At 39.0% G+C, this 19001-nt stretch overlaps 1 protein-coding gene across 2 annotated transcripts; it reads left to right on the plus strand.

Moving 5' to 3' along the window:
* The first annotated feature begins 223 nt into the window (after window positions 1–223).
* Window positions 224–17492, plus strand: TMEM106B (transmembrane protein 106B). Of its 2 annotated transcripts, none has more exons than XM_071560813.1 (8): window positions 224–334; window positions 2658–2879; window positions 5602–5665; window positions 6940–7099; window positions 7902–8042; window positions 8143–8192; window positions 11310–11363; window positions 12058–17492. In XM_071560813.1, the coding sequence occupies exons 2-8, from the start codon at window positions 2660–2662 to the stop codon at window positions 12194–12196; spliced, it is 828 nt and encodes a 275-aa protein (XP_071416914.1). In that variant the 5' UTR covers window positions 224–334; window positions 2658–2659; the 3' UTR covers window positions 12197–17492. The 2 variants fall into 2 exon arrangements, with proteins under 2 accessions (XP_071416914.1, XP_071416915.1); XM_071560814.1 differs by lacking the exon at window positions 224–334 and adding an exon at window positions 723–1305.
* Window positions 17493–19001: the final 1509 nt, after the last annotated feature.

Below are 19001 nucleotides of genomic sequence, written 5' to 3' on the forward strand. Positions count from 1 at the left end.
TCAGAGGTCGTTTCCAGCCTGATTCTTAACCACGGCTGACACGAAACCCCCGAAAGAATCCCGCTTCGTCCCCCACCCCGCAGCGGAGCGGGATGCGCCACCACCCCCTCCCCTTGAGCTCCCGGCCCGGCCCGCAACGCTCAGAACGGTGGTTTAAGTGACATTCCCGAGCGTGCCGGGACGGGACGAGTACTGCGGGCTCCGCCCGTGTCCCCGCCCCGCGGCTGCGCACAGGCCCGGTCCGGGACTCAGCGCCGGCAGCTGCGTCGCTCCCAGAGCCTCCGGTTCTGCCGCCCCGCCGAGCCCGGCCCGGCCCGCGGAGCCCGCGCCGCAGGTGGGAAAGGAAGGGCGGGCCCGGGGCAGGCAGGGCTGCGGGGCGCTGGCGGAGCTGCGCCAGGCGGGGGTCGCCGCGGCTTACCGCGGGCCTCGGCGGGGCCTGGGCAGGCCCGCGCCGGGGCGGGGGTGTCCGTCCCGTCCCGTCCCGTCCCGTCCCGTCCCGTCCCGAGGCGGCTCCCCCGCCCCTCCGCGCCGAGGCCTCCCGGCCAGGCGGCGCCGAGGGCAGCGCGGCAGCGGCTGAGCTAGGCGGGCCCTGCCCGAGCCTCCCGGCCGTAAACTTCGCCATGTTTGCGAGAGCAGCTGGCGTTGACGGGCGAGAAGCCCCATAAATCCCGGGAATCTTGGCTGGCTCCTGTGTTTTTGGCAGCGCCAGCCTTACTGAACGGGCAGTGCCCGGGACGTGAGTTTGTTAAAGGGGTCGTGGGAGACTGCGCTCGTCGTGCCCACCCGTGCTGGGCATGTCTGTGGTTGCCAAGCCACTGCCTTACCCTGCTGCGTGCTCTGCTCTGGAACAGCTTGTGATGGTCGCGATTAAGGCACAGCTGATGCGGCAGACAATAGTCGCGATTCGAAGTCTTTTGCTGTATTGAAAAAAAAGTAGACTTGTAATCTCAACTTTATATACCTTAACATAAAGGGTGGGAACGCCACCCTAACTTTCTGGAGAAGTATAACCATTTAATTTGACTGTATGAAGTTTCACTGAGTTTGTAAACAAAACGTTTTCCCCCGAGTGTTGCATGTAGCTCAGGACGTGGTGGTTCTGTGCGTCGGCGACACACTTTGGGTTTTGTGTGTGTATTATTGTGCTGCAGTGCTGTAGCAAGCTGAAGGTGCAGTCTTAAACAAAAGCCACTTGTCAAAACATTTTTAATTTACCAAACTCTGTGTTCAAGAAAACTCCAAGCAAACTGGAATGTAATGTGAGTTACAAGGGAGAGACTGGATCAAAGCACAGCTGTTAAGGAGGTAGGGTTTCTGACTTTGGTGGTAGTATAGAGGCTATCACATGTGAAGATGTTTTATTCTTTGGGTTACTACTCTTCCGAACATAAGCACTGGATAAAAGAACATGTTCTTGATTTTTGGTCAGCTGTAATAAGGTTCAGGCTTGGTTGGGGAGAAAAGCCTGTTGGAGGATCATATTTCACTTGAAAGTGGTTCTCTGTTTTCTTTTTTGTGAACTGAGACGTGCCCCAAGTCTTTGGCATCAGTAATTCTAATTATTGAAGCTCAGGTACAATTGTCATTGAAGGTTGCATCTGCATCAGTATTTTAATTCAAATAAAGGATGTGCTTTTCAAAACAATTCCTAGTCATCCTTGTCTGGTGCACTTTGGTTCATGTCGCAGTGTGATCAGGGAGTGTGTGAACTCTTCCTTTTGGAAGAAGCTAAAACTAGAAGGTACTCTTCAGTTGGCAGTGGGTGTTGTCAGTCTAGACAAGAGCTAGTCTGGAATAAATACACAAAAGGACATATGGTGTGGATTTTGGATCCTCAGTAACTGTTTTTTTACAGAGTTGCTGCTTGTTCTGTAGTTGTTAATGTAGACATAGCCTGGGCCTACTGTCAGTAGAGCAGTCTAAGTTGGATGTAGTTGTAGCACCAGGGATGGATCCCTAAGCTTTCAGGCTTGTAACTGTGGCAGCTATTGCCTAAGCTGCAAGATTCAAGTTTCCTAGCTTGAAGGCTGTAGGTCAGTTGCAAGGAGAACAGTAAACAAAAACCCTATGTGAAATAATTGTCAGCAGCATTTTCGAGATTTTTTTATAACGGAGTAGTTTTAATTTTCAGTTCAACGATGGCTATTACTGAGTAGCTCTCAAAGTTAGAATGTTTTTAAAAGTAGCAGTGCAAGGATAAATAGTTTTCCTGCTTGTAGGGGTTTAATGATCTAAATAAAAAAAAATCCTACATATTTGCTGGAGCAGTAACTGGGATTTGTTGGCATTCATTGACTTACTTTCCCCCTCCCATGTTCACCTAGCCTTTGTGGCAATATAATGAATTAATGTTGGTTTATATTACCATCACCATGTGTATGATATTTCTGTCCTATCTTGGAGTGGTTTGTTTAAAATAGTCTGACTTATTTTGTTCTCCTAATCTTCCTCTTCAGGTCAGGTGAGGTTCTTTACAGTTTGGAATTGACTCCAGCTTGATAGGGCCTTAGTGCTTTGCAGATGTTAAGGGATCTGAACAAAGGAAAATTGGAGTCTTGTCAGAATGTGACCATAGACTAATGGTTATATGGTGCAGAGGAATAAATGCAAGCCATGTTTGAATCATTCTTCTTGAGGACTTTCTTCTTTTATTTTAGACATGGGAAAATCACTTTCTCACCTGCCTATGCATACATGCAAGGAAGATGGCTGTGATGGAAGCTCAGTGTCTGATAACATGAGGAATGGTTTAGTTCACTCAGAAGCGCAAAATGAGGACAGCAGATGTGGAGATGTGTCGCAGTTTCCCTATGTAGAATTTACAGGAAGAGACAGTGTCACCTGCCCAACTTGCCAGGGAACAGGAAGAATTCCAAGAGGTAAGTTTTCTTTTTTGTTCTTTTTATTTCTTTTTTTAACTTAGAAATTTTCTTCATAACCATACGCAGTTGTAACTGTAATAATTCATAAATAGCTCTTCTAGTCAAGATCAAGTTTTTTTCATCTTTTTGACTTTGTAGCACTAAGCATTTTTTTACCCTAGAAGAATGTAAAACATTGGATCAGTTTTGGCTGTTTCATGTTGGGACTTCACTTGTGTGTACAATGCTACTGTTTCTTGCTTCTCAGCTTTAGATTCACAAATAACTGTAGCTCTTGCAAGTTGAATTAGCAAACCTTTGTTTTCATGACATTTTATTGCGTCTTTTTTAACTACCTATTTGAAACTATTTGAATCAACATAGAACTGCCAAAATGACTGCAAATACAGAGAGTGAAAAGTAGACCTGTGCTGCAATGCACCTCTTGCCTGGTCATTTATAGTGAATTACTTGCCCTCACTGCTGCCAGTGCCTGTTGATTTCATTCACCCTCCCTTTGTCCCATTGGTCCTTGCTAGGCAGAGGACTCAGCCTGGGAATTGACAATACACAGCATCCTTGGGTGCCAAGGGTAGGAATAGGCTGCACAGCATTACTCTTCATACCTAGCTGTTTTTTTCGCTTTGCCCTCATCCTTTGCTTTTCCTTGCTATGAAGTCGCTTTATTACACTTCTTTCCTGTGTGATAAGCCACCTAAACAGCTGTTTAGGAAGACACCTGTGAAAGGAGAATGCAGAATATATGAAACGGGGCAGAAGGAGAGTGTGACAAATGCAGTGGGCCGAGGCACAGCCTTCTGCTTCAGCTGCAAGAGCTTCCCTTAGATGGGGGGAAGAACTCATGATTTCATGTTGGCATCTGCTTATGCCAGATCTGTTATCCCAAATAGATTATTGGAACTGATTTTGACCAGCAGCTCAGGAAAACTGAGAGATGTCTGTGCCTCAGTGAGATTAGGTTATGATATAGTTCACAAATACTTGTGTCTCGCCTATGTATAAGTGGCAGGAGGCACAGGGTATTTAAATAGTTGTAAATATCATAGGAGATATGTGTTTTAGCTGTTAAACTTTATACTGTGATGCATTATTGGAGTGAATTCAGCAAATTTGAAGTGTGGAAAAGCTATGAAACTAAAAATTATCTTTACCAAAAGACTATAGAGATGGAAGTTTGTTCTGTTAGCTTGCTAGCTTGAAATGCTTGATATTATCAATAGCAGGTTTTACTTAAAACTCTGCTAGCTAAAATGCGGAAGTAATAGGATTCTTAATGTTCAAAAACTTATTTCTTTGACTGTAGGACCTTTTGCTGTAATACTTAAATGTGAGTTAATTATTAAACATCTTACAGTATCTATTAAAACATGCATGTTATCCATTCATTCTAATGAAATAATGTGATTAAAACTAGAACTTTAAATGAGTTACTAGAACTAATAGGACTGTCTTTTTAGTTGTTTCTTAGTACTTTAGAGGAGAAAAAATCATGCTTGGAGGTTTTTTGAGGGGAGAGGGGGAAAATTAAGTGTTCACAGAATGACTGCATGACTAGTAAGACTAAAAATATGTGATATTTTGGCTAAACTATAATAAATACATGAAATTATGCTTTGCAACTTGTACAGCTTTAGCTTTTCAGCATGATATTATATGAAAGCAGGACTGTGCTGTTGTGTTCAAGGGTTGAAGATGCTTAATTGAAGCAGAGATGAAAATCTGTTTTAAATTGGTAGAAGTTTTTGGAAGGTTGATGTTTATATGTTACTACCTGCTTGGTTAGCATGCTTTGCCTAGCTTAATGATGGAGCATGGAATTACATCCAAGTACTTGATTAGCAAAGTGGTAATTTGGTCAAATTCTGCTCTTGACTTAAATGCTACAAATCTGACTTAGCCTTGAGGCCTCTGTTCTCCTACAGATGAATCTTAGCTCCACAGCGAAGAACATGACCTATACAGGCAGATGTAGTCCTTGTATTTTCAACAACTCATCTTTGCATGTGTTCTTTATTTCTTCTGTTAACGTATATCCCTTTAAAAATGCTGTCTAGTGCCATGACTTGCTGTTTGGAGAAACTCCAGGAGGTACTTGTTTTGACTTTTGGAGTACTGCAGGTCAGCAGCACCGTGATAGATGGTTTTATATACCAGTGATTTCCAGAATGCAGTGTGTATATATAAGTTGTGTTGCCAAGGTTGTCCACAGTGATAGATGGTAGTTTTAGTTGTTTCGGTTTGGATTTGCTGTTTGTTGGGTTTTTGTGTTAAACAAACCTGACTTTTGCTTTTCAGAAAACTACATACCAAATGCCTTCTGTATCAGTTCTTACTGCCCAAGCTTCTGAATATTTTGTCCTTTGACTTTATATCATCTGGCACAGAGAGCTCAAAGCTGTTCTATCTCTCTTGTTTTCTCCAGGAAGAGGTGCCAGAGGCAAGCTGCCTCCAGTACATGTGTGCAGCACAGAGGCAGAGTTTAGTGTTTTGATTTTTGTGGACCTGGTGTTCTTTCCTCTCGATGTTGTGTAATCCATGCACTATTTCAGAAAGTGATAGAAGCTGCAGTAGTATTTGACTTGGTTATCTGGAATTTAAATGTTTATCTTTAGTGTTTATTCTTTGGTGCCAGTAAGTTATAATGGGCACTCTCTGTGTAAAATAACTGCAACAGTACTTATTCTTTGTTTAAATCTTAAAGGGTGTTTTTTGTTTTCAGGGCAGGAAAATCAGCTGGTAGCATTAATTCCATACAGTGATCAGAGACTGAGGCCGAGAAGAACGTAAGTTAATAGTTACTTGTCATACATGGATCTACAGTTAATTATTCTCTTCTAGTTAAAATTCAACAATTTAAAGGCGATAGTGAAAAGAAGAATCAAGCAAAGATCAATGGAATGTTTTCTTGCATTCAGTACTGAAAGACCCTGCTTGTGACTAATGTCAGCCTTAACCTCTAACTCTTGGGGAGTTAGTTATTAACAGGTGTGCATACTTCCATCACAGTGTTCAGCTAGGTACAAAGCTGAGGGCTACTATATAACTTATGCATATAGATAATTATCTGTATGCCGACAGTAATGATGCAAGTATTTATCAATCCCTGTAATATCTTCATTGAGCTAAGCAGGATACATCTTGGCTGTTAAAGTCTGAGTTAAGTGGTGGTTTCTTTGAGCCACTACTCCAGAATAAGTCACCTAAAATTCATTTGTAAAGTTCTGATTTTTGCTAGTAACAAAATAAACAAATTCATCATTGGGATACAGTATATTTACTTTTTATAAAAGTTTCATTACAATGCTCAGAGCTTCTAGCTTTACACATTTTGGTTTGGTTGGGTTGGTTTGTGTTTTTCCTTAATGTTTGGATAATATTTAGATGTTTTTGTAATATGCAGAAATGATTGCCAGGTAAAAAAATTGTGCGAACTTCACATACCTGGTGTAACATTAGTACAAATTTGAAACATGTTACTGTAGTGTTCTAATTTTGACAAAACTGGAGCTGCAGTAAAGCCTTTTATTTGTGAGCAGATTTTTTTATTATCACACACACACAAACACACACCCTTCCCCCACACATACCCACAAGTAGGTTAATTGTGAATTTCTTTCTCCTTATCTGCAGTCTTACACTTTCCATGAAAGTTGGAATTCTCTGTCATAAAAGCTTTATTTTGCTTTCTGGGTATATTGTTCAAGAGTCCTGCAGAATTACACAAATTGTGCTATAAATAAATGTTAAGAGGAAGTGCTTTTGTTCCAAGGCGCAAAAATATTTAATTCTTCCATTTTCTTCTGTAAGTTACAAATACTGAAATAATCACATGATTTGAAATGTGATTTCCACTGTATATACAACAGTAACAGCTGTTTGAGACATAGATGTGAGGTGCAGCAGAGCTATTTTTTTCCTTTTAGAAGCTAATGGAAGCTAGAAATAGACTGAACTAGTTGCATTGACTAGTCCTGCTCCGTATCGCTTACAGAAAATAGCATGCCACTATTGTTTAACGTGCTTTTGACTCTGAAATGTGCTCTTTTTTTTTCTCCAGAAAGCTCTACGTGACTGCTTCTGTAACTGTATGTTTGCTGCTGTCTGGACTGGCTGTGTTTTTCTTGTTTCCTCGCTCAGTTGATGTTGAATACATTGGTGTGAAGTCAGTATATGTCACTTATGAACAGGAGAGACGTATAATATATCTGAATATTACGGTAAGTCTTACTACCTGTTTGGATGTTTGTAATGAGTTATGCAGCAAGAGATACTGCTGTGACAGTTTAATATACACAGAAATTGTGGTCTAGCTGACAGGCTTAGTCAGTGCCTTAAGAAATACAAGCACCGATAACGACTGGTTTTAAAAGTGTAACTGAACCTGCTGTGGCTGGTTTCTGTAGCCGTAGCTAATAGACCTGTGGTTACAAGCTAACACAGGGACTTCCATTTTAATGAGAACAGTGATTTTGGAGTTTTCTGGGTTTTGGGGTTTTTTTTCCTGTTTGGAATATGAATGAAGTGTACTGTGTGTATGTAGGAATGCTGTCGGATACTAACCTGGTATTATGCATCTGTCAAAATTGGGGTTCTTACCCACATTAAAATTTAAAGGGATTCTTTCTGCATGGTTCTTGACTTCTTGGTAATGCACTCAATACTTCTGGCAGAGTTCTTGATTATAAATAAAGCAAAGCTGCTGTGGGAGAGAAGGGTCCTGTGATCACTAAATTTCCTTGAAGGAATAATTGAGGATAGAAGGAAATCCAATATTTGCAGTGGAAGGTTGTCACCAGCAAAGTTGTAGATGTTTGTGCTGCTCAACACATTCACAAATCAAACCTGAGGAAGGAATTAAGTGGTAGCAAATAAATACCACTTCTTCCCACAATCCTAGCAGGCAGGAAATTTTTCTTGCATAATTTCAGGTATTAATGTCTCATGCACAAGTTTCAAAATGCTTTCTCATGAAGATATGCAGAATGGATAGCTGTTAATGTTTTGTGTTTGTTCTTGCAGAACACACTAAATATAACAAATAACAACTATTACTCTGTTGAAGTGGCAAACATCACAGCCCAAGTTCAGTTTTCCAAAACAGTAATTGGCAAAGCACGGTTAAACAACATCACCAACATTGGTCCTCTGGATATGAAACAGGTAAGTAGTACAGGCTTTCAAAGTTGAATACCTGTTAATTTTCCTGTACAGATCTACTCATTTGTGTTTTCATTGCTTTCTTATTGTGTTTGTTTTTTAGATTGATTATATGGTGCCCACAGTCATACAAGATGAAATGAGCTACATGTTGTAAGTGTACTCACTTCTAAATATCACATGGATCTTATGAAAAATTGCAGTGGTGTTAAAAGCAAACTTTTTTCAAAGTTAGCATAAATCAGTTTGCAGAGATATTGTGACATTTTCTTTAAGTTTAATTTTACTGAAAAATAGGTAAACCAGAGTAGTTTGAATAATTTCATGTAGTGGCTTACTGTACCTGGCACTCAGCCCCTTAAATTGTTTCTCTATCTCACTGATTTAGGCCTTGGCAATAGCTGCTTCAGAGGGTGAAAGTGCAAATGGGTTCCACCTAACAAGGTCTCTGGCAAATTTCCCACAACCTTGTCTGCAGTAGAAGAGAATTTATATTTAATACTATACAAATTAGAGACTAATTTGTGTTTCTTTCCTTCTGGCTAGGTGTATACAATAGTAAACAGTCTTTACAGCCTGCCCTTTGAGTTGTTTTATTCATAGTTTCTGAAAATCTATTTGTCCAACAGCCTGTTAGCTCACTATATCTCGGTAACAAAGCCAAATGTTAGTTCTCTTACACTGAAATGCAGACTGAGAAAAAGAGATGACTATTGAGACTTCAGGTCTGTGTGCAGTTCCAGTGGATGCCAGCCCCTTTATGGGGGAGAGAACCTTATGGTTTTGAAGTGTTGGAATAAATTGAAATAGGTATGAAATAGCAAGAGGGGCACAAACTTTAAATAAGCGGAAAATGTTGAACTTCTGTCACCTTTTAAAAGCATGTAAGTTAGCTTTATGTAAATGCTGAATTCTTTGAATCTGCTCACTCTTTGGATGCATGGGAAATAAATAAGCTTCTTAGTGTTCACCTAACTAGTTATGCTTTTGGTGCAATAATACATTGAAACTTTCATGGTCAGTACTGTGGTATATGGTCAGACCTTAATTTCAGTAATGCTGTTGAGAGTGTTCCCAGCATTAGCTGCAACTTTTCCCTGCAAGGTGATGGCTAACCATATAGAAACCTGCATGGCTTTGGATGTGTAAAGAGATAGAGACAGTCAGAAACTGCTCTGTCTGTGTCGTTAACCGAATGGATTTCAGGCTCTTCTGCTTGATAGTCGGAGCCTTGGCAATAGTAATATGGAGCAATGATGCACTCGCTGGTCCTGCTTCGAGGTAGATTGTGCAGTCCTGAAGGAGAGATGGAGAAACTGTCACGCATCGGCCAGTAATCTGTGAGATGAACTTTCTCTCCTTCAGGAATGTTTGTGAATGTTGCTAGAAGAGCAGACTAATAGGTCATTTGTACATGTGCAAGAATATTTGTTGCTTCAACACTGTGACACTACGCATGGGCTATAACTGGTAGTAAGACACCCATGACTATAGAAGTTTGTATCAGTTAAGTTCTTGTACAGGCTGTTAGATCAAGGTCCTAGTGAGTAGCACTCTGGCTTTGCTGTGATGTGTTTAAAATGTGCTGAAGAGAACATGAGCCTCATACAAAAGTGTAGCTAGCTGTTCATTTTCTCCATGTTTTCTGTGTGTTACACAGTTGTTAATAGTTGACCACCCTGAGCTGTTGACAGCTGTTACTGTTATTGATGAGTTTCTGCCCCTTCTCAGTTTTGTGAGTCTGGAAAACCTGGCTTTGCTTTATGGAGCAACCCTGGAGAGGTCAAGTGAACTTCCTTCATTTGAACACCCAGCCAAGGTAGCTTCAGCTTGTCTTAGTGGAGGTTTCTATTTGGTTTTATGTCTAGGTTTCTTCTCTGCACACATATATTGAACTTTCCAGTGAAGTCACTGGGCTTACCTTCCTAATACAGGTAATGTTGTGGGTTATAGCATTAGGGATTGTACAGTGGGTCACATTTCAGTGTTTCCCTAGCCAGTTAATTTAGGTCTCGCATTAGTTATAGCTGTCGGTTGTTTGGATTCCAGAGGGTGTGTGTCCAGTAAAGTCAGCTTAGGTTGAATACCAGAGATTCTTAGTCACCTGAAGTGTCTGTGTACAGCCAACCTTGTACGACAAAAGCAACACCATACAGGGCATTTCCACATTTATTTTAGAGAGCTGGCTCAATTTGAAGCTCACCTTCAGTGTAGTTTCCTAGCTACACTTTTGTGCTGTCTAGTCTTTGGTGGGTCTTTCTGGTTTGATAAGTTTGTGGTTTGTTTTTTAAAGCAGATCTATTTGCATATAATCTGGACTTAAAAATCACCAGCCTGTTGGTGTTGCATCTCTTTGCTAGTCAGCCAGTGTGTGCTGTTGTATATGAGCTGGCTTTGTATTATGTTACAGGTTATCTATATTTTGGATTAGAAAAGTGTATCAAATGAGAGTATCTGACATTATGGTCTAACTAAATGCTGTTTCAAGGCTAGCAGGAAAAATAAATCAGAATATTTTACATTAGTAGAGATACCGGGATAAAGCAGATTTTAATACCAAACTGGTTTATTTGTATTTTCTTACAGTTTGGATCACCTATATTCATTCACTGTTTAATACTATATCATATATTTGTTGGTGTAAGGGAAAAGAATGGCATGCAGATGTGGTGGGTGTCTGCCATGCAGTTTTATTTCACTGATCACACGCTTTTCATTCTAGAGCTGATAAATTTGTGATCAACTGTAATTGATTTAAGAAGTGAGGGTTAAAAGTATGCACTTACATGGTGGTGCGCGTATAACTGGTATGTAGATGCATGTAAGAAAATAAGTCTGAAAAGGTTATCTTGCAAGAGAAAAATAATCTTGACTTCAGAATCTGTATATAGGTTAAAGGTTAGTTTGCATAATACGTGGATGAATATAAAAAATAAAAGGGACTTTCCTAAGTTCTTGGTACATGTTGAGCAAAAATAGCAAGCCTTCAGGATATTTAGTTGGGTTTTTTAATAGAAATGGCTAGTTTTACATGAAAAAACACTAAAATTACCGTAACATTGATCTTTTTTAAAGTTTTGTTTCTATATATAAGTGCCATGTGAAGTGGAATTGCAGAAAATTGTCTGTATTCCTTCATAGTGAAAGTATGGCAAAGTAATATTAACCAGGCTTTCATGTATTGGTTCAGGTTAACTTTTGTTTTGCGTTTTAGATAATTACCTGGAAAGGTTTGATGCAAATCTAATAATTGTTTTTCTTTTTTTGCAGTGACTTCTGTACTTTACCGTCTATCAAAGTACATAATATAGTAGTGATGATGCAGTAAGTACAGGAAATTTCCTATTTGTGGGAAACAATTTTAGAAGCCATGTAATTCTTTTTGAAATATTACTCAGCAATATTTATTCCTGGAGTCTTTGCATCACAGATAAAATGAAATAGACTTACTTTCTAGTTCAGTACCTTCATGGTTCTTGAAACTGAACAGTATCTTTTTATGGGTTCTGCTGGTGTTGACATTCAGATAAACAGAACTGTTACTGTATCTGCTCTGCAGTTGGGCTGTACCCACGGAGCTACTAATGTCTCAAAGACTTTAAAATGACTTCATGTATCAGCACTGTTCAAAACTTGCTGAGATCGTTGTGATCTTGGAGGAGTTACAGGCTTTAGTACTCTGTCAGAGACTGGTTTTTGTGACACTGGATAAATACCAGTCTTGTTGGTGGGGGGTGGGAAGGTGTGTTTAGGCTTGACATATGATGGCTTGTAGCTTTCTCATCACTAAACAAGATAATATGTGTAAACCTGAGCTTTAGCATCTTTAGGGAAAAAAAGTGTGTACTCCGGAAATCAGGTGTCTTTTATGGAGAAAATCTATAGTGGTAGATTTGTAATGCTTTTAAATTTATTTAAAACATGTTTTTTTGCAAACATGTTCCTTAAAAACCCATGTATAAAAGCATTGATTTTTAGAATAGTAAACTCCAAATCTCTTCTGTTTTGTCTTTTTAAGGGTGACAGTGACAACCTCATACTTTGGCCATGCTGAGCAAATATCCCGGGAGAAATACCAGTATGTGGACTGTGGAGGAAACACAACCTATCAGCTGGGCCAGTCAGAATATTTAAATGTACTTCAGCCTCCACAATAAAAGCACCTGCTGGTTGGTGTAGAATGACTGCTGTTGGTGCTTGCAGAGATCCTTTGGATAGGACTGGTACTATGTGAAGGCGAGAGTATAAAATGTACAGCGTAGCAAACGTGGTGACCTGTTCACTTTAGATACAAGGAGGGAAAAGGTGCAAAATGTATATAGATGCACTTGTTAAATGTTGTGTTTTCCCCTTCTATTTGCTTTCTGTTACTGTAAGCACCTCTGTAAAGTCGTGTGGTGGGAGGGAGAGGGGGAATATTGGATTCTTGAACAGAATTCGGACCTTTTCTTACAGTGTGGTACATCAACTTTTTGAGTAAATATGTGTATGTCTGTGTTTAGGTGAAATGTGTCACTAATGAGCATTTTAAAAAATGATACTCATAAATTTAAAATTTATACTTTGATTCTTGATATTTGACTATTGAAAATGGCAGCATTACTACTTAAATAACAAGATTACTTTGAGGTATCTGGGTGTGAAACTCCATTAGTAAGCCAGTGGCAATAGTTCTTTATTTTGGAATTCTATATTCTGTTTGCTGTACATGATTAGAGGTGACATGTAGTCTGTGAAAGCCAGGAAAGCTCTCTTGGATGACACTGCACTTGAATGTGCAGCTTCTGGAATCTGGCATCTTTTCATTCATATTCCCTCCTGCTACCTCTGGGATGTTATAAGGAGAATGTACATTGTCAGATTTAAAGCTGGGTTTAAGACTAAACAAAAAACAGCCCCCAGAACAATTACTAACAAAGAAAAAAATCAAGACTATAGTAAAGGAGTAAGTAAAGACTTTGCCAATCTGTTTAACAGTAAACTTTTCAGAACAGCTTTTAAAATCCAAACTGTGCAGTTGGAACTAGATGGGAAGCTTTGAGCACAGGATTGGAGAGCTTGATTGTAAATTTTCATGATTCTTATTTTTTTAATACACTATGTAGCTAAGCTACTTCTCAGTGTTAATATGTTGGGTTGTGTTTATTTCTTGCACAGGCTCAGTAAGCAAATGCAGTAGTTACCTGTTGTATCTCTGGAGCACTCATAGTTCACCTCAAAGTTAGGTAAGGGGAAACTAAGCGATCCTTTCCATAAGAGTAAATGCCGATGTAATTGCGAGACTGACCCAAAGCATTAAATAGTTTCTGTAGCATGGTTTGCACGGTGAGAATTTCTGGGGTTTTATCAATTGTGGTGATTATAAATTTTGGGTCCAAAGTTACTTGACTCGTGAAGGTTGATTGTTTTAAGGGGAAGGTGTAAACTGTTTTAAGTAACTAGATCAGGATTGGTTTATGTCTGAATTAGATAAAATGCAGGTGTAAGAAGGTATTACTGAGACTGTTGCATTGTAATGAATAATATTTTTTTAAAATGAATATTGTGGTTTTTATGCTGCCCATCTGCTGAAAATAAGCTACACAAAATGAATTGGCAATAAACACTATGGAAAAAGGCTGCTGAGTAACTTTGTGCCATTAACAATCTCTGTCACTCCAGTACTTCAGTCAAGATACATGTCTACCTTACTCTTTCCTGGCCTCTCTCAGGTGGACCTAAGGGGATGGAGAAGAATATCTATGATGTAAGACTTACTTAAAAGACATTAAGTAACCATACAAAAAAATTCAAAACCAAACAAAGAAAAAACCCCAAAAAACTACCCTCCTGTTTGAATTTGCTATGAGCATTTACGCTGGCAGTCTCTGAAAATTTTTGGAACCTAAACTATCAGTTTCATACAAGATGAAGATGTCAGATTTTGGCTTTAGAGAATTTCTGGAATTGGAATAGTCAATTTGAATGACTTACTGTAGTTACATTCTGAAAACTATTCTTGAATTTTAGCCCTTCAAAGTAAACATTTTTTATTACAGCTTACAACCATGAGGAAAATTAGTTCACAATAACTAATCTTTCTAGAGTATAGATGGGGTTCAGTCCTGTGGTTGCTGAAATGCATTCATAAGCTTATCTGAAAAGTCTGAAAGGCAATAAATAAAGACCAGAATAGTAGGCAGCTGGCTAAAAGCAGAGAGGTAAACTCTTCCCTGCTGCCTGTTGTAGGAAGATTTGCTTCTATTGACAGACATGTTGAGCAAAATACATACTTAAATCTGTAGGTCCTAACCTTGGATGAAGTGCTTGGTATTGGCTAATTTAAAGAATTGGCAATATTCTTTCCATGTATGTGCCAGAAGCACGAAGATACAACTCAATTTCTGTCATCTAGATATCTGATGGATGTAAATTTTAACACTGTCAACTTGTGATAGACTTACTGAGTGTTGAAGGGTTCTCGTCTTAAAAAATAAAGTGTGGATTAAAGGTCCTATTGAATTTTCAAATTAAATCTGTAACAGAAGAAGTAACAGGTGTAATGTTCTGCAGGTGTTAGTATGTTTTTGCACAAGTGTCAGCAGCATATTACTAACCAAACAAGGCAAGTCTTTTAATTTATCTACTATTTTTAATGTAACATCAGATAAGCAGGTAAGCATCTGTGCGAATAGTTGAACTTGGACTAGATTTATGCGGCTGAGCTTGGAAACATGCTAAGGGAGCAAGGAAACTCAGTATTAGCTTGTTTAACTTTGTAAACAAGGTATCAGAATAGATCCAAATGACAGACCTGTCATTTTTTCACATTTATTTTATCTTGATTTTAAAATAAAATAGGCAAGCCTTTCAGTTCATTGTACATCAATAATTACAAATTCTCTCCAGAAAAATCAGCTTGAAGATTTGTATTTTTTCCTGGTTTGTCTTCATGTGTGTAAGATAGTTTTTGAAGGACTTCTTCTGAAGTGATTCATATTTCACTTGTAACTGCTCCATAATCTCCTGAGACTATAAAATACCTGTATAGTGGCATCATAGTGTGTTTATTTCTAATAGAATTCTTTTCACTTGAATTCTTTGTAGCAATTTCTATACCAAAACCTGTTGCACTTTAAAATGGAAGCTCTGTTACTTAACTCTTACTACAGTGGTACAGATGTTGCACTGTAATGGCACTACTGAAAGTCAGCTTCATGTATTCCCTACAGAATAACTAAAATTTCCAAATTACAACCTAAGTATGGAATACTTAAATGCATTAAAATGTTGGCTATTTGGAGAGCAAAATTATTGTACATTTAAAATATGTTGCTTTAAAAATAAGTAAATTAAGTTATAAAGCTACTAAACCATTGAAGATCCAACCATCAAATACCTATTTGGAGAGGTTTAAAGGGAAGCACTCGTACTAAAAAATGTAGTACCTGACACTCACTCTTGAATTCCTGGTGTGGGGAAAGGCCTATAGAAGGTCATTCATCATTTCTTTGGTCATCTTGATATTTAGGGGATGGTTGCTTAGTTCTTAATCTTTCATGGAGACAAGTATAAGTATCTTTTTCCTGTATGGTAGTATAGCTTTGAAATTCTTAATGCAATTCTGATGTGTGCATGACCTTGATTTTAACATTGTAGTTTTTGTATTTTGCTGTCTGATGTTGGCAGACATAAGTACATGCCTTAGTTGACTTTGCTTCAAATTGTCCATGAAGTTCTGCAAGTGTATAAATTTTTTCACTGTAATATATAGCAAACATGCCTGGGCTTTTCAGCATGTGGTGTATAAAGGGATCCGTTTAAGCACCAAATCTCTTAAGTGCTTGGATTGAACCATTAGTGTCTTCAACCTTCCAACTGAAGTGTTGTGCTCTCACGGTGGAGAGGATAGTGCTTCAAGTAGTATGAGAGAAGTTTCTAGATTCAGAAAATGTTAAAAGAGAAATAGTGTTATTTCTTATTCAGCATTTAAGACTTCCTGGGCAGGGAGTTCTGGTTTTGTTTTTCTGTCCCCACCCCCCACTCCCAAATCTGTAGCAGGACATCAGTCTGTTCCCAGACAGCACCTTCTGAAATGTGACCTATTTCACAGTTGGGCAGCTGGTGTGAAGCATAATGTCAGTTGAACTGGACTTTCAGTATTAAGAGATTATTAAGACTAGCAGTGGTGCCACTAAGAACTATTTGTTTTCACTTGCCTGTCTAACAAATAGCCACAACCCTAGCAACGCTTCCAGGTTTACTGTTACTTCTGAAAGGGAGGGAGAAGTAATGTGAGTGCAACCAACTTACTTCAGTAATGGGCTGTTTGCATCCAGCAAAATATTTGTTTGTGATGGCCCTGATCATGCCAGAAAGTCTAGATTTTTTTTATTTTGGCCTTGGGAAAGAAGAATAAAACCTAATCAAAACATGTTGAAACCAATCATTTGGCTATGGCAAACACCATGTGTTTGTTCCCCTTGAGAAGTCAACCTTCTATTTTATCTTTAGCTGGGAAATTCTGGTCTTTACCAGAGGGGTAGTTTGGGATTGTTCTGCTGCCCTACAGCTTTTGCCATGTAAGTCTACTTTTCCACCAGTAGGCAGGCCTGTTGGCCAGGAATCTGCATGGAATCTGAACACGTAGGGCCCAGCAGTGTAGTGAGACACTGTTCCGTGGCAGTAATGTCTTGATCCTCTAGACTGTCGTCTTCCACCAGCCATCACAAGGGTCCCCCAGCCTGGATGCGTATGTCTCCTGGGAACTGAGGCTGCTTTTGCTTTGCATGGGCAGGGATGTTTAGTACCAGACTTGTAGGTGTGTTATGGTGCCTGAATATTTTGGATCTGTCAGTGATTTATCTCTTTTGTTTTGTTCAAGGCAGAAAATTTAACTACTGTTAAGATCCACTGTACAGAGTGTGCATATAATAGCTTAAGATCTGTATAGAAATACTAATGAGTGATAACTATTTTTGTAATTTGAGGTGTTCTTGTAACTGTGTAACAAACAATCTATCCACTTAAGCATGATAAACACTCTAGAAGTAAAAGGGTATTTTGGAATGACTTGCAGGATATAAACTATCTTAATGTAAGTTAACTGGGACAAGGAATCCTGTTATTTAGAGGTTCAAAATCTGGAGTTAACTTCATTATGAATATATGTTTCTAGACAGGATTGTTTGACTCAAAAACTATATTAAATTTTCTATTTAAAAAGCTTAGATCATGTATCTCTCCTTTTGTTTTTTAACTGACTTTATCTTTTTCTCTTCTCCTTCCTGTCTTCCACAAGTTTCCCCCCATCTGACCATATTTTCCCACTAGTTTTCATGTGTTTTCAATATTATGACTTCAATTTTTGTAACTATTGGCATTCCATGATGTGAAAACTTTCCAATCTACTTTTTTTGATACTATGTTTTGTTGTGTTAAGTCTGTAATAAACTGAAGTATCTGAAAGCTGAACACTTATGTGAATGAATTACTGATGTCTGACAGAACTACTGAAGGAACGTGAGTTCAAACCTGGGCTGTTGTGGTAGGTTGACCCCTGCCAACAGGTGAGCCCCCACCCCATTGCTTATACACTTTTACCCCACTGGTGGAAACAGGACAAAAGTGAGAAAACTCGTGGGTCAGGATAAAGACAGTTTAACAGGGGCAGCAAAGCTGTGTGCACAGGCAAAGCAAAAAAGAGAAATTAATTTCCTCACAACAGGCACGTGTTCCCATCAAGACAAACACCATAACCCTGAATGGCCTTTCTCTGTTCTCTTGAGTTTTATAGCTCAGCGTGATCCCATGTGGAATAGCCATTTGGTCAACTGGAGGCATCTGCCTTCACTGTGTCCCCTCAGCTTCTTGACCATCCTCAGCCTAGTCCCTGAAACCTGGGCAGAGTGAAGGGCGGGGAGGAAGAGGAGGCAATGAAAAAGAAAAACCTCTGTGCTGCATGAGCACTGCTCAGCTTTAGCCAAAACACTGCTGTGTTGTCAGCACTGTTTAAGCCACAAACCCAAAGCACAGAGCTGTGTGGGGTGCTAAGAAGAAAATTGTCTCCACCGCATCCAGACCCAGTTACAGCTATTTGCAGAGTTATTTTAAGCATTGATTCTTGCCTATAAGCTTTAGTTTTTAAATTAAACAACAAAGAGCATGGCTTTGGAAAATTCAGATGTTACAAATAGTCTTACACAGACATTTTGGAGCAACATAGTGGTCATTTTTAAGGTTTATCCTGGAGAAACCTGTTGTATTTTCATGACTGCTACATGAGACTTCTGGTCTCAGTGGGTAGCAGGGGTTTTGTGTTTTGTTTCAGCTTGTAGATCTCATTACAAAAGCTGATTTTTTTAAAAATTAGGTAGGGAAATAAGTAGTCATGCTTGCTATTTCATTTTTCATACAATCCTTTTTCCTTCCCAGTGTTGTCATAACTGTTGTTATGACTGTCCAAACCCAGTATTGAACACTAAACTGGAGAACAATAACCTTTAAGCAGTACTTTGCTATGTATAAGTAAGAGTTTGAAGAGATATGAAGAATTGCTTCTGTCTTGTTCTTCCTATATGGAGGTGGGTAGACAGAAGTGTATCTTTAGCAGTGAACAGTTTTATTTGATCCAAGTACTTCAAATTGCATTGTTCAGATTCCTCTTTTATGTTGTTTTTTTTCCCATTCAGAGCAGGTAGGGGAGAACAAAGGTGAAATCCTACCAGACAAATTTCAACTGCTATGTCTAGAGAATATAAGGAGTGTTAAAAGGATGAAAATACAGTGGCAAATGAGACTAGATAAAAAATGTGATTTTTGACAAATTTAAAGACCCAGAAATTGCTATTTTGAAACATTAAATGATTTTGTGATCTAACTGCGGAAAGATCTGACATCCTAAAACAGACTAGTTTCAAAGACCTGACTGACAGAAACTTAAAGATTTAATAGTTTATCTGGCTGGTTGTATATTGCTTTCCT

The sequence above is a fragment of the Pithys albifrons genome, chromosome 7, assembly GCF_047495875.1.
Source record: "Pithys albifrons albifrons isolate INPA30051 chromosome 7, PitAlb_v1, whole genome shotgun sequence".
NCBI classification, from domain to species: Eukaryota; Metazoa; Chordata; class Aves; order Passeriformes; family Thamnophilidae; genus Pithys; species Pithys albifrons.

Coding starts and splice junctions, on each gene's coding strand:
- TMEM106B (XM_071560813.1), top strand. CDS start 2,660: ATGGGAAAATCACTTTCTCACCTGCCTATGCATACATGCAAGGAAGAT. Junction 7,100..7,901: donor TAATATATCTGAATATTACG/GTAAGTCTTACT, acceptor TTGTTCTTGCAG/AACACACTAAATATAACAAA. Junction 11,364..12,057: donor AATATAGTAGTGATGATGCA/GTAAGTACAGGA, acceptor TGTCTTTTTAAG/GGTGACAGTGACAACCTCAT.